This window comes from Lytechinus variegatus, chromosome 16, assembly GCF_018143015.1.
Source record: "Lytechinus variegatus isolate NC3 chromosome 16, Lvar_3.0, whole genome shotgun sequence".
Lineage (NCBI taxonomy): Eukaryota > Metazoa > Echinodermata > Echinoidea > Temnopleuroida > Toxopneustidae > Lytechinus > Lytechinus variegatus.
In genome coordinates this window covers 5500007-5512522 of record NC_054755.1, presented here as the reverse complement: position 1 = coordinate 5512522, position 12516 = coordinate 5500007, and the positions used below count along the sequence as shown (strand labels likewise).

Genomic DNA, 12516 nt, shown 5'->3' with positions numbered 1-12516 from the left:
TATTGGACAAAATGGTTATTAAACGGAATGGCATGAGACTAAATGAAAGGGATCATGTGGTGAGTGGACGAACTGATGGTAGACCAAATGATAGTAGACGAGTTGACAATTAGACGAATTGGTAAGAAAACCAATCCATCCTGTCCCGTAACGAAAACTCCCTCCTATAGACAATGAGGCGGGAAACTAAGTATCAATTTTACTTGGCATCATTATGATCACGTACGTAGCGAGGTCGGATGGTAATGTCATAACAACGTCACTCATTCATTCATTCATCCTCCGGCAAGGGACCATGCCAGGCCGCCGGAACTCCTCCATGAACTCAGGACTGATGTTCATCCTCTTGAAGAAGTTTGATGGTTCATTTGATGTGACAATTTCGACTATTTATTCGCGCTTGGAGGAGTGATCATACTACATTTGCATACCATCACCGTGAGTTAATTTACGCAATACATGATTATCGTGTAGACTTATACACTCATTTTCATTCTATTTCATGTATTTTGTTTTGTTTTGTTTTTTCAGTCAGAAAAAAACGTTCGCTTGTTTTGATTCTGTAATTTTGTCCGAGTTCTTAAAGGCATTTTGGCCTCTCATGCACGTTATGCTTTTCTGGGATGTGACAACTGACAAGTCTACCTGTTATGAGATATTTATATCATAACTTAGACGCCTATCATGCTTTCGATGAATTAATCAATTCATCTATATTCATCAAGATATAAATTAGCTTAAAAAACTCGAGATCAATATCCATCATGTCCATAATGCACCAAACTTACAATTGATCGTCTGCTTTTACAAGCGTGTACTTTCGAAACAGAAACTTTACATGTTTCCAAAATGATTATTGATCACTGCAACGTTAGAAATTAAGTGTTGTAATATAAGGCCTACGTACCATGCATGATAGCTAGTTGTTTTTTTTTAAATTCAGCTGTTTGAAATTTGTTTTTTTGTTCACCTGTGTATTAATACTGTTGAAAAAAAAGTTCAAATCACTACCAAACATCTGTTCTCCTCACGTTACAAAGCATGCCGGCTGCACCACTAGTTACTTAATCAGCTCCACGTGCGAGGACGTTATTTTGAGTAGGCTATTGAAGCGTTAGTTTAGATTATTTGTATCTTATCTGTGATATTTTATATACTGTATATGGCGAGATGGGTGGGAAAATTGAGATGTCTCGTGAGTGCGTCGTGGTCTAGCGGTTCCGACTCTCGCCTTTGAAACAGAGGGTCGTGGTTTCGAATCCAGGCCATGGCATTATTTCCTTCGGCAATGAATTTATCCACGTTGTGCTGCACTCAACCCAGGTGAGGTGAATGTGTACCCTGTAGGAAGAAATTCCTTGAATGCTTGAGCACCTATAGGAAGCCCAACTAAAGTGTGTGCGTGTGTGTGGGGGGGGGGGGGGGTAATAAGGGAGAACAGTTTTCAGAACTGAAGTGGCTTCCCTGTAAATATATCTATATTATCATTATGATTATAGTGTGTTTAACGCATATTATGGCTGCTATTTTTTCAAGCTTTCACCTGACGATAGCTGGCCTCTGCATTTAAATTTATTTGTTCTTGTTTACATGAATTATGTCAATATCTATACTATTGGCATCTTTGTAATTTGATCATTATGTATGTTTCGATGTTATATCATTGTTATAAATTTTTAATTATGATACTTTGTAATTTGATCATTATGTATGTTTGATGTTATATCATTGTTATAAATTTGTAATTATGATTTTTTATTATTGATAAATGAAGAAAAAACCTGCTTAAAGGGATTGTTTAACTTTGTGAGCAGCTGCTTTAAAAAATTCTCCAACCAAGATGAAACATGTGTACAAGTGCATGTATTAGAACTAATAAACCCTGAAAACAACCATTATTGAGAATGAAAAGCTAGAACTACAAGGCAAACCCCGATTTTGTAAATAGGCGTCTTATAGACACCTAAATAGTACACATAAGTATATGGGATGAAATTAAGATGGTGTTTCCGGTCACTTTATATTTCAATTTTTGAAGCACTAAATAATTATTTTCGAACACAATTTTTTCTGGGCTTCATTTTTGTAACATATCACAGACACAGGTGACAAGTGTGACCTTCTAGCTCAGATTTTTTTAAAAGTCAAACCAATGTCAACCAATCACTTAAAAAAAAATACATATTCACGTAATCGACAATGTGAAGATGCTGTGATCAGTCACACAGTGGCAGAGGCGTCGATCCGGGGGGGGGGGGGGGGCAGGGGGGCGATCGCCCCACCAATAAAAATATTGGGGGGGCAAACATTTTGCCCCCCCAATAATTCCGGATATGCGTAAAAAAAAACAAGATTGTAATGTTCAGCAAGCGAGATTGAGATACACAACTCGTTCTTTATTTAAAATCGTGATCAAATGTCCGCTTTTCAGATTGGAATATAAAAATTTTCAGCTCGCGCTTCGCGCTCGCATCATTTCTGTAGCAAAAACCCATACTTCTCATAATTAATAAGTGAATGTAAATGTCCCGTTTTCAGATAAGCCTCGAAAGAACTCCTGCTTCGATTTGCAATCATCTTTTCTTGGATATATATCTTGTTCTTTATCAAAAACTGTCATTTTTCAGATTGAAATATCAAAATTTTCAGCTCGCGCTTCGATCTCGCATCTATTCTTCTTTTAGATACCAATCTTAATCATTGGTACCAAAAATGCTTAGAATATCAGGTTTTCAGGTCAGAATATAAAGAAATTTCAGCTCACTCTCGGCACTCGTACTATCTGTGTAGTGAGATATGAATCCTCCTCATATGACTTACTATATAGGGCTACAGGCATGCTTTTCCTGTCAGTATACTAAAAAAAAAAAAAAAAAAAAACCAGATCGCGCTTCGCGCTCGCATTCATTTGTTGGTGAGATACGTGTCTGTGTCTCATGAGTCAAATATATATATATATATATATGTGTGCGTGGGTGTGTGTTTTGTACTATCGAGCGCCTATGGAACGTTAATGATTTTGCCCCCCCCCCCCCCATCTGAAAAATGGATCGACGCCCCTGCACAGTGGAGGTGTCCACAGTGTGAAAATATCTTCACAGTGTTGATTCGAGCATTTGTATAGTGTGAATAATATTTTCACATACTCCACTTTGCGAACATACTCCCTCCGACCCGTGACTTTGATTATTTTCCGCACAGTATTTACCGAGAGAGCACCTAAATAACGTTTTTTTTTATTCTCAAATTCCTAAACAGGGCAGTTCCTGCAAAGTTACATCTCGTAAAGACTAAATACTCCTTTATCATGTTCGCTGCACCATTAGACGAGGGATCATCTAAACCTGTCTTCTGTCTTTCCAAACCAACCTTGGATGGAGAACATGGTCTGTCACAGGCGCTTCGTGGTAGCCTGCATCACCATGGCGTTGTTGGTTACCATGGCAATTTACTTGACATGCACAGCGGCAGATGGTGTTGCGACAGTTCTTCTGAACAAGAATGTCCTTAGTACTACGTGAGTAGAAGCAGGCCTGAGTAGAAGCGAAACAATATTATGCATGATTTTTTTCTTCTTGTTTGTTTTAACACTTTAATGCAACTGTGATGTCTTTCTGTGGACATCAAGTTTGGTTCCAGAGAATCGTTTCCCGATCCGTCTTCATACAAGCCCAACCAGACTTTTAAATACCTTTTTTTCATGGGTCGGGGGGGGGGGGGGGGGGTGGTGTGGGGGTTCGGGTGGTGTAGTAAATTGACAGAACTATAAATATTTCAAATGTTTTCATCCAAAGGTTATAAGAACAAAATGGGGGTCGAACAACCAGGTAAATATATTTTTTTACAATCCTATCATACGAAATTACAGTTTCCAGTGATGATCATGAACATATATCAGTTCATCGAAGTCTAGCTGTGATACAAATGCACCCTTTTTGATTTTTTCTATTTGTTGTCGAGGAAATAATAAATTCAATTGCTCCCCAACGGTGTCAGACTGAGTATATATTCAAAGTTTTAGTAAAACGAAATGAAATACTGCTTATGTGTAGCCTCGATCCCTGTTGAACTCAACAACGTTGTAAGGGTGATACAATTTTGTTCTTTTTACAAACACAGACAGTTCATAGTAAAGAAATTATCTCTATAGATTCCCCCAAAGAATCCCTTTTAACGTTAATATGTTGGTGGTTTTGATGATGACGACGATGTTGACGAAGATGATGGTATTGATGGCAACGATGGCGACTATATGATAAAAATGCCTTTTTTATCATTTTGCAGGAATGGAATCAGCCCTGAATTTGAACACCAAATTGTTCATCCAGTCGACATCACGGATCACCCAATCATCGGAAACTCAAAGACCACACCAGATCCTCTGCAGCCTCGTCTCGTGTTCCTGAAGACGCACAAGACGGCATCATCAACTGTTGCTTCGGTCCTGCAGCGGTATGGTTATATCCACGGCCTCTCCTTTCTCATGCCAAAATGTGGACATACCCTGGACACGTACCATCACTTTGATGGCTTCAAAGTCAAAGGCCTCTCATCCAAATCTGCAAAAACGAACAACATACAATTCAACTTTCTAACAAACCACGCCCGCTACAGTCGAACGGACATGGATGGAGTTTTCGGCGGAGCGAGGTACGTCACTATATTACGTGACCCTGTCAAGCAATTCGAATCCATGTTCTATTATTTCGAGATGTTTCGATATCTCCCACCGGGGAAGAATTCGCTGGGGGCGTTCTTTGAAGACCCGGAGCGAAAATTCGAACTCATGAGGAGCAAAAAGAAGCAGTATACGGAGAAGCGGATGCATAATCAACAACTCTTTGATCTAGGAGTTGAGCTAGATGACATGGATGATCCTTCCATTATAAATGAGATTATAGATCGTCTCCATGGTGAGCTTGACCTGGTAATGATCACCGAGTACTTTGACGAGTCCGTGTTGCTTTTAAGTAAAATGATGAACTGGAGTTTGGCCGATGTTAGATACATAACGAGAGGTCAGAGGAAAAGAAGTTTTCGCGAACCACTCACTGACGTCACGCGCAATCAGATAAGCGCGTGGAATTCCGCGGATTTGAAACTATACGAGCATTTCAACAGAACGTTCTGGGAAAAGGTGAAGCAGTATGGCCCAACTTTGAAGAGGATTTAAACGAGTTTCGACGACTGCAACGCGATTTATCTCAGACTTGTCGTGATGTGGGTAATGATGACGTAACTGATCGTCGAGTCGTGAGGGCGAGGATCAAGGTAGAAGCACCGGAGTGGTGCTCACTTTTCTTTACGGACGATGTGCATTTTACGTCGCTCATTCGCCAAAGAATGAAGAATAAAGGAATGCCACTCTACGATTCATGCGGCTAGACGAATTAGAACTAAATCACAAACCGCATTGGATAAATATGATTAATACTGTGAAAGGAAATTTTTGGACCCTAAAAGTATGTTACAGATAAGGAAATAATACATCTTTCCGATCCTTGCGAAGCAGATGCTTTTCGAAAAACGAGACCAAGAGATCTTTTGACCCACTACTAGCACTCTGCTGCAGAATTTGAACAAGAAAAGTGGAATTCATCTTTGTCATGTTATATACGAAGCTCAGACAACGCTTCAGGGACAGAAGACACTGAAAATATACTAAAGTCACAGTCATCTGTCCGAAGAATGTTAAAATGATATGAAGGAGATACAGGGTAAAGTCATGTTCTAGATTATTCATAGAGGAAATACGGGTCAGGTGATGTGGAAATACTTAAGGATATCCTATAGGAAATATTATATAGAACGGAGACATCGTTTAGACAATGTTGCAGATTTCGAGATATTTTCATGGAAAAATTTGAGAATTTACAGATATTTATCTGAATATTATGTTACCATCGAATCTCGCTTAAACGGGGAAGTCCACCCAAACAAAAAATTGATCTGAATATCATGTTTTGCATAATAACTGTTTTATAATAAAAGATAAGAAAAATTATGAAATGCCATAATTGTCTCATTTTACATACGAGATCGATAAAATTTTCAACATTATCCTTGATTGATATTTCTATATTGATTTAAATCAACCCTTTTTCGGGTGGACTTGAACTTTAAAAAGCCGACACCATGTTTTATAAATAATTCATTTTGATATAGGTAAAGAATGAGCGAAGAAATATGGAAATGGGGTAATAAAATTAATACCCCTTAAGATGCAACCATATTGGGCGAGGTTGAATTTATCATCCTGGTAAAACAGTGTGATATCGTGATAATACACTCTAAAAAAATGAAGTGCTGATTTAGCTCTTAAAGAGCGTGTATAGTGACTGCACTTCTGAGTGCTGATTTGTCTAGTTCAAATTTGAACGAGAAAAATCAGCACTCCGAAGTGCAGTCACTATACACGCTCCTTAAGAGCTAAATTAGCACTTCATTTTTTAGAGTGTATTGTCTGATGTGGTGACAATGTAATAACCAAACCAGGATGCATTAGATTGATATATATATATAATTAATCTCTGTGAGATGAACATAAATACAATCTCGTATTAGAGATATATATCCAACGGAGGATATCCCAACGGAGAGCTCTCTCTGTCAAACACTCTTTAAAAATGGTCAAAGTAACAAATCTGTTGGTGAAAATGTATGTGCCCGACCAACAAATATGGTCAATATCAAACCAAAACTTTGGTAAATTCTAGGATGCTTGTGACAATTTTTGTCGGCCGGAGACATATTCACCAACACATTGGCTATTTTGACCAATCCTCTTAAGAGTGCACTAATGCATGCATTAGACATGTTATGTTAACATGTACGTACATTCCAGGAGCGTGTTTCATTAAGACTTAAGTGTGCCTGTGCCGACGATCCGATTTTCGAACATATCGCATTTTGCTCGTTTTCTGATAAGGATGATGCCATAGTCATAGATTTGAATAAAGTTATTCGTACGATGGTTTAGAACATTACATAGTAAGAATAAGCATCACATTCTATTACGATTGATTTCAAAACCGGGTCACGGACCAATCGTAAGGTGTACGGTAACCTTAAGCATGATTTGACCAATGTAATTATGCATTTTATATACCCAACTTGGATTTAAGTTTGATTGTAAGTCACACTTAAATCTTTGTGAAACACTCCAAATGTAGAACAAAGTCCAATCAGTAATTAATCTATCTTTCTTTTCGTACTAAGATATACACAATATGCATGTTATACATGCGTAATATAAAATATATTCATCTCGGGGTTCAACTGCAGCTTTTCAGATTTCTATTGCTTGATTTTTTCAGTGAAAATCAAGATAATATAGTCTCTATTTAGATTTTGTAAATCACATACGGCGTCTGTTACTGTTGCAGATAATTAATAAATCATGATAATAATTATGAACGTGTTTTGTATTACTATGATGTATAGGTCATGTAACTGTTCGGAATTCTACCAAATCAAATTCTCAAAATTAATATCATTGTTATCATCAGACAGTCCCCACCAAACTCCCTGTTGTTGTTATTTTTTATTAATATTATCATTATTATTATTATTATCATTATTAGCATTATTATTGTGATTATTATTTTAGATTTTTAGATTTAGATTTATTCATTTTCCGTTCACAAAGCACAACAAAATCAAACAATACATAGTCAAATTTAAAGTACAACATCAATCGAAATAAGGTATAAACAATGAGAACTAATGCAAACTAAAGTAACTTTGACTATAATAACTATATAAAACAGAACGGAGGGGCTTGCCAAGAAAAGCGAAGCTTGTATGGGAGGCAAGCCCCCGTAACTTAGTTTCAATACGTATATTACAAATTATAGTATAAAGGAGAGACGGAAGACAGTTTAAAAGGAGGCTATACAAAATATCGAAGGTAACAACGAAAGAGTGAACCAAATTAGAATAAATGATACTAGTAATAACAATAAAAATAACAAAACAACATGGTTACAATAATTGTGATTATGAGGGGGGACAGAGAGGCAAATGTAGGGAGAGAGAAAGGGGGTGCAAGTACAATTGGAGGTGCAAAGAAGAGCATGCAGGTGCGGAAACAGGCAAGTTGTAAGCTGGGAGGTAAAAAAAAAAGTTTTTTTTTGTATATGGTTTTGGTTATATGGTAGATTGACTTGTTTGTGTAAAGTATTGACAAATAAGCATCTTTTAAGGTTATGTTTAAAAATTGTGATGCTTGGGGATTCCTTAAAGGCGTTGGGCAAGGAATTCCAATATACGGGACCAGAAAAGACAACAGAATTTTTTGCAAGTAAAGTTCGGGTTGGAGGTAGGTGATAAGAGTTTCGTTGTCTTGTAGGATAATCGTGTACAGATGAGTTTTTGTAGAACATAATTTTATAAATTGCGGGGAGATCATCTTTATTTAGTTTGTACATAAATTGGCCGAGTTGGAACAGATATATATCATTAACTTTAAGGATTTTGTTTTCAAAAAATAATTTATCTGTGTGACATCTGAAATGTGTATGAAATATTATCCTAAGTGCTTTTTTCTGTAACAAAAGTATCCTATGTAATTGTGATTGAATTGCACAACCCCATGCCAAAATGCCGTAATTAATGTATGGTAATATTAAGGTGTGATATAGTGTAAGTAGTGTACGAGATGGAAGAAAAAATTTGAGCTTGTTGATAATTCCAATATTTCTTGAAATTGTTTTGCATATATTATCGATGTGTGGTTTCCATGATAATTTATTATCAATAAGTACACCTAAGAATTTTGTTTCAGAAACATTTTCAAGGACAGTGTTTTCAAAAATGAGATTGTCGGGCAAACTATTTATTTTATTACTAAATAACATGTAATTGGTCTTTATTATTATTATCAGTAGGAGTGGGCTATACATGGGTCAAAAATACTTTTTTGTAATTTCAATATGGGAACAGTTTTTTTTATTCCTTGTAATGTATCTCAACATGAAATGACAATTTTTTTTTTCGGGTCCGAGAAAAAAGTGTGCCGGGCCAAAATCCAAAATGGCCGCCAAACCCCCCAAAATCACAGTTTTGGCCACAACTTCTTTATTTTGTGGTCTTTTTCTTTGGTTTTGGTGTCTATTCATATGTGTTTGGGGGCAGGCAATTTGTTTTTCCTATAATTAGTACTTTTAAACCATTATTTGTAGAGTTAAAAGGTAATTATACCTAAATTTTCCAATTTTTATAGCCTTTTTTCAGCCAAAAAGTAGGTTTTATCGTCCTTGGGTTCTTGGATATTAGATGGTACGAGGTCAACAATAGGAAGCAGCTTCATAGAGCTATATCGCTTTTATTCCTCTGCTATGAGTATTACGGATATTTGTGAAATATATCTTATTAAATAAAAAATGTTAATTATCCATAGGGGCTATACAGTATACAATGTACTGTACATACTGCACTGCATAAATGCATTGGCCACCATGACAAGGCCTGTATATTAAACTATAGTGTTATACATGTAGAAATGAGCTCTTAGGTTTAGAATTAGATGCCTCAGAAATTGAAGATATGTTTTGTCTCAGAAACTGAGGACAAGTTTTGTCAAATATGCTAATTCAGGGGGCGGAGAAAGGTAATTAACCCCACATCATGGCATTTACACTGTAGCTATTCTGGGCCCAGTTCCATAAAAATTTACCATTATGTTAACTTAACTTAATGGTAACTTGCATGGAATCCTAGGTTCTGATTGGCTGTTGATCAACGTTACCATGATAGTTACCTGACCCCATAAACATAGGCCAGTTAGACACCACAACCAGGTTAAAAAAAAAGCCTCCAAATGAAGAAGATACATGTATGGCTAGATAATAGATATGTGATGTACGTATATATATTTTTATGTGCAATTTACGTTGCTGGTTTCATCATGTACATCAGCTGACAAGCAATCAAATTCACAAGCTAATTTTTAACCTTAGTCCTATGACACTATAGTTTATATACAGGCCTTGTCATATATGTCATGGTGGTCAATGCATGGATATATGCAGTACGGTGTGGTATGTACAGTAAAAGGACATTGTATACTGTATAGACCCTATATGGATAATTAACATTTTTTATTTAATCAGATATATTTCACAAATATCTGTGAAACCCATAGTAGAGGAATAAAAGCAATATAGCTCTATGAAGCTGCTTGTTATTGTTGACCTCGTACCATCTAATATCCAAGAACTCCAGAAGATAAAACCTATATTTGGCTGATAAAAGGCTATAAAAAATGGAAAATTTAGGTATAATTACCTTTTAACTCTACAAATAGTGCTTTAAAAGTGCTAATTATAGGAAAAACAAATTGCCTGCCCCAAAAAACATATGAATAGACATCAAAAAACAGAGAAAAGACCACCAAATAAAGAAGTTATGGCCAAAACTGTGATTTGGGGGGTTTTGGCGGCCATTTTGGATTTTGGCCCGGCACACTTTTTTCTCGGACCCGAGACAAAAAATATTGTCATTTCATGTTGAGATAAGGTAAAAGGAACACAAAAAACTGTTCCCACAGTAAAACCAAAAATCACCCATTTATAGCCCACTCCTATTATCAGTATTATTATTATTGTGATCATTGGTATTGTTATTATCATTATCATATTTGGCAAACAACACAGAATATGAATATAAATGAAAATTGAATAATACATTGTAGGATATATAATGTACTTTTTGGATTTCTAATACTAAATCACTTAATTTGGTAAGTAAAGTATTTTGAAGAAAAAGACAAAGTGTAGCGAGAGGATGCTATTATGTCATTGGTAAAATTAAAATTTCACAAAGATATGAAAAACGATTACTTTTAAAGAGCTTACTAAGCTCTAAGGTCTAAATATTCGTAAAAAAAAGCAATGGACCTATTATAGAACGATATTAGACAAATTAGATTAAAATATTTAAGGTATGCTATAATTTTTGTTATCAACACTATCACAGTTACTTGTATGCTAAGATGCAAGTAATTAGTTCAATGTGACCGTAACTGCGAGAACTCTACATTTCTCCCCCCCCCTCTCTCTCTCACACACACTTTCTCTTTCTTTCTCATTCTCCTTTTTCCCTTCCTCTCTCTCTCTCTCTCTCTAGTCCATCTCTTCCTTGTGGACTCCTTTTGCTTTTCTCCTCTAAGTTCTAACATGTTTCTTTGTGTGTGTGTCTCTCTGCGCTACCCACTTCCCCTAGTACTATAGTTTTCACATCTTTGTAGTAACGTCCATTATTTTTCAAAGATTTTAATCTACAAATTGAGAATTCTATTGCATTTAAGCTTCAATCTTCTGCTGCTTTTGCTGTTCGTGTGTTAAATATTTAATGAGATTTTTTTCACCCAAATAACACAACAATGAGGAAAGAAAACGCATAGCATTTCCGGGAAAAGTTTTTATTTACAAGAAAGCGATTGGATATTTTCCCAAGCTCAATATTTGCAGTTAAGTTGATAAGCGACATCAGAAAGGATTTTGTCGAGAAACGAAGTTGCAGCGGATAAAGCATTGTCCGTAACCCCAATGTCTATTTTATACAGAGACTTGTCTAGCATGACGTCACCGCTGTTGTCATCGAAGAGATCATCAGAAAAGTCTGTCATATCACTGACAGTTGTGAAACTACTGTCGTCATCGTATTCATCATTGCTTGCGATGCTGGACACATCTGTAATGCTATCATTGTCCATTTCATCCATGAATCTCAGAAGACTCGATGTGGTATCTGATAGCAGCGATTCGTTATCACCTTCAGTCGAGACTTCATTGTGGGACTGACAAGAGCTGTCGACGCTGTCGTCGTCGTTATCGATTTGCATTGAGGTGTTAACCGGATAGTACAAGGTACTGTGTAAGCCGTCTTCCGAACTCCATACGGATGTCGTGTCGCTGTGAGCATCACTGATATTTGTGGAGTGGAACTGTGTTTCAAGAAATTTGACAAAAAAAAAATCGGTATTAAATAATATTTACTTAAAAGAGATCGGGAAATACATTCCAAAAGGTTAACTTCAAATTATGCTTCGGAATAAGGGCGAGGAGTCAAAATTTATCTTTTTTCAGATAAAGTAGTTTTCATTATTTTATGTTATAGCCTTGATGACATGCATAAGGAGAAAATAATTTCAATGCTTTATGTTAAGAATATATCTATTCTTACCATTTTGAGGGCTTCTGTAGTCAATTTATTATTTCGGATATGATCGCTGTCATCCTCGGTGACTGTAAAGACAGACAGATAGATGGATGGATAAATAGATAGAACGATAGATATATAGATAGATGGATAGATAGATAGTTAGATAGATAAATTTGTTTGTTTGTTGATCATTTATTTTCCATAATCATATAAAAAACAGTTCATTACAATACAAATTAAATACATTTGCAATAATATACATTCATAAAAGTAAAATACATATAAACAGTTTACAGAATGCCTTTAAATGAAAACAAGAAAGGGTAAATACATGCTAAATTATTTGAAAAT

The 12516-nt window shown here is 36.0% G+C and overlaps 2 protein-coding genes across 2 annotated transcripts; one reads left to right on the top strand and one right to left on the bottom strand.

Annotated features, from left to right (window-relative positions):
• The first annotated feature begins 290 nt into the window (after positions 1 to 290).
• Positions 291 to 5850, top strand: LOC121430193 (galactosylceramide sulfotransferase-like). The gene is made up of 3 exons (XM_041627471.1): positions 291 to 438; positions 3259 to 3517; positions 4285 to 5850. Exons 2-3 carry the CDS (start codon positions 3375 to 3377, stop codon positions 5171 to 5173), a joined length of 1032 nt encoding a protein of 343 aa, XP_041483405.1. The 5' UTR covers positions 291 to 438; positions 3259 to 3374; the 3' UTR covers positions 5174 to 5850.
• A 5582-nt stretch (positions 5851 to 11432) lies between these two features.
• Positions 11433 to 11959, bottom strand: LOC121430192 (protein starmaker-like; the record flags this gene model as incomplete). The annotated part of the gene is made up of 1 exon (XM_041627470.1): positions 11433 to 11959. A coding segment is annotated over one exon (501 nt), but the record flags the coding sequence as incomplete, so codon positions are not given.
• Between the last annotated feature and the right edge of the window lie 557 nt (positions 11960 to 12516).

What these genes read in the sequence shown, in the direction of transcription:
- LOC121430193 (XM_041627471.1), top strand. Translation starts at nt 3,375, where the DNA reads ATGGAGAACATGGTCTGTCACAGGCGCTTCGTGGTAGCCTGCATCACC. An exon ending in AAGAATGTCCTTAGTACTAC is followed by an intron (nt 3,518 to 4,284) that starts GTGAGTAGAAGC and finishes ATCATTTTGCAG; the next exon opens with GAATGGAATCAGCCCTGAAT.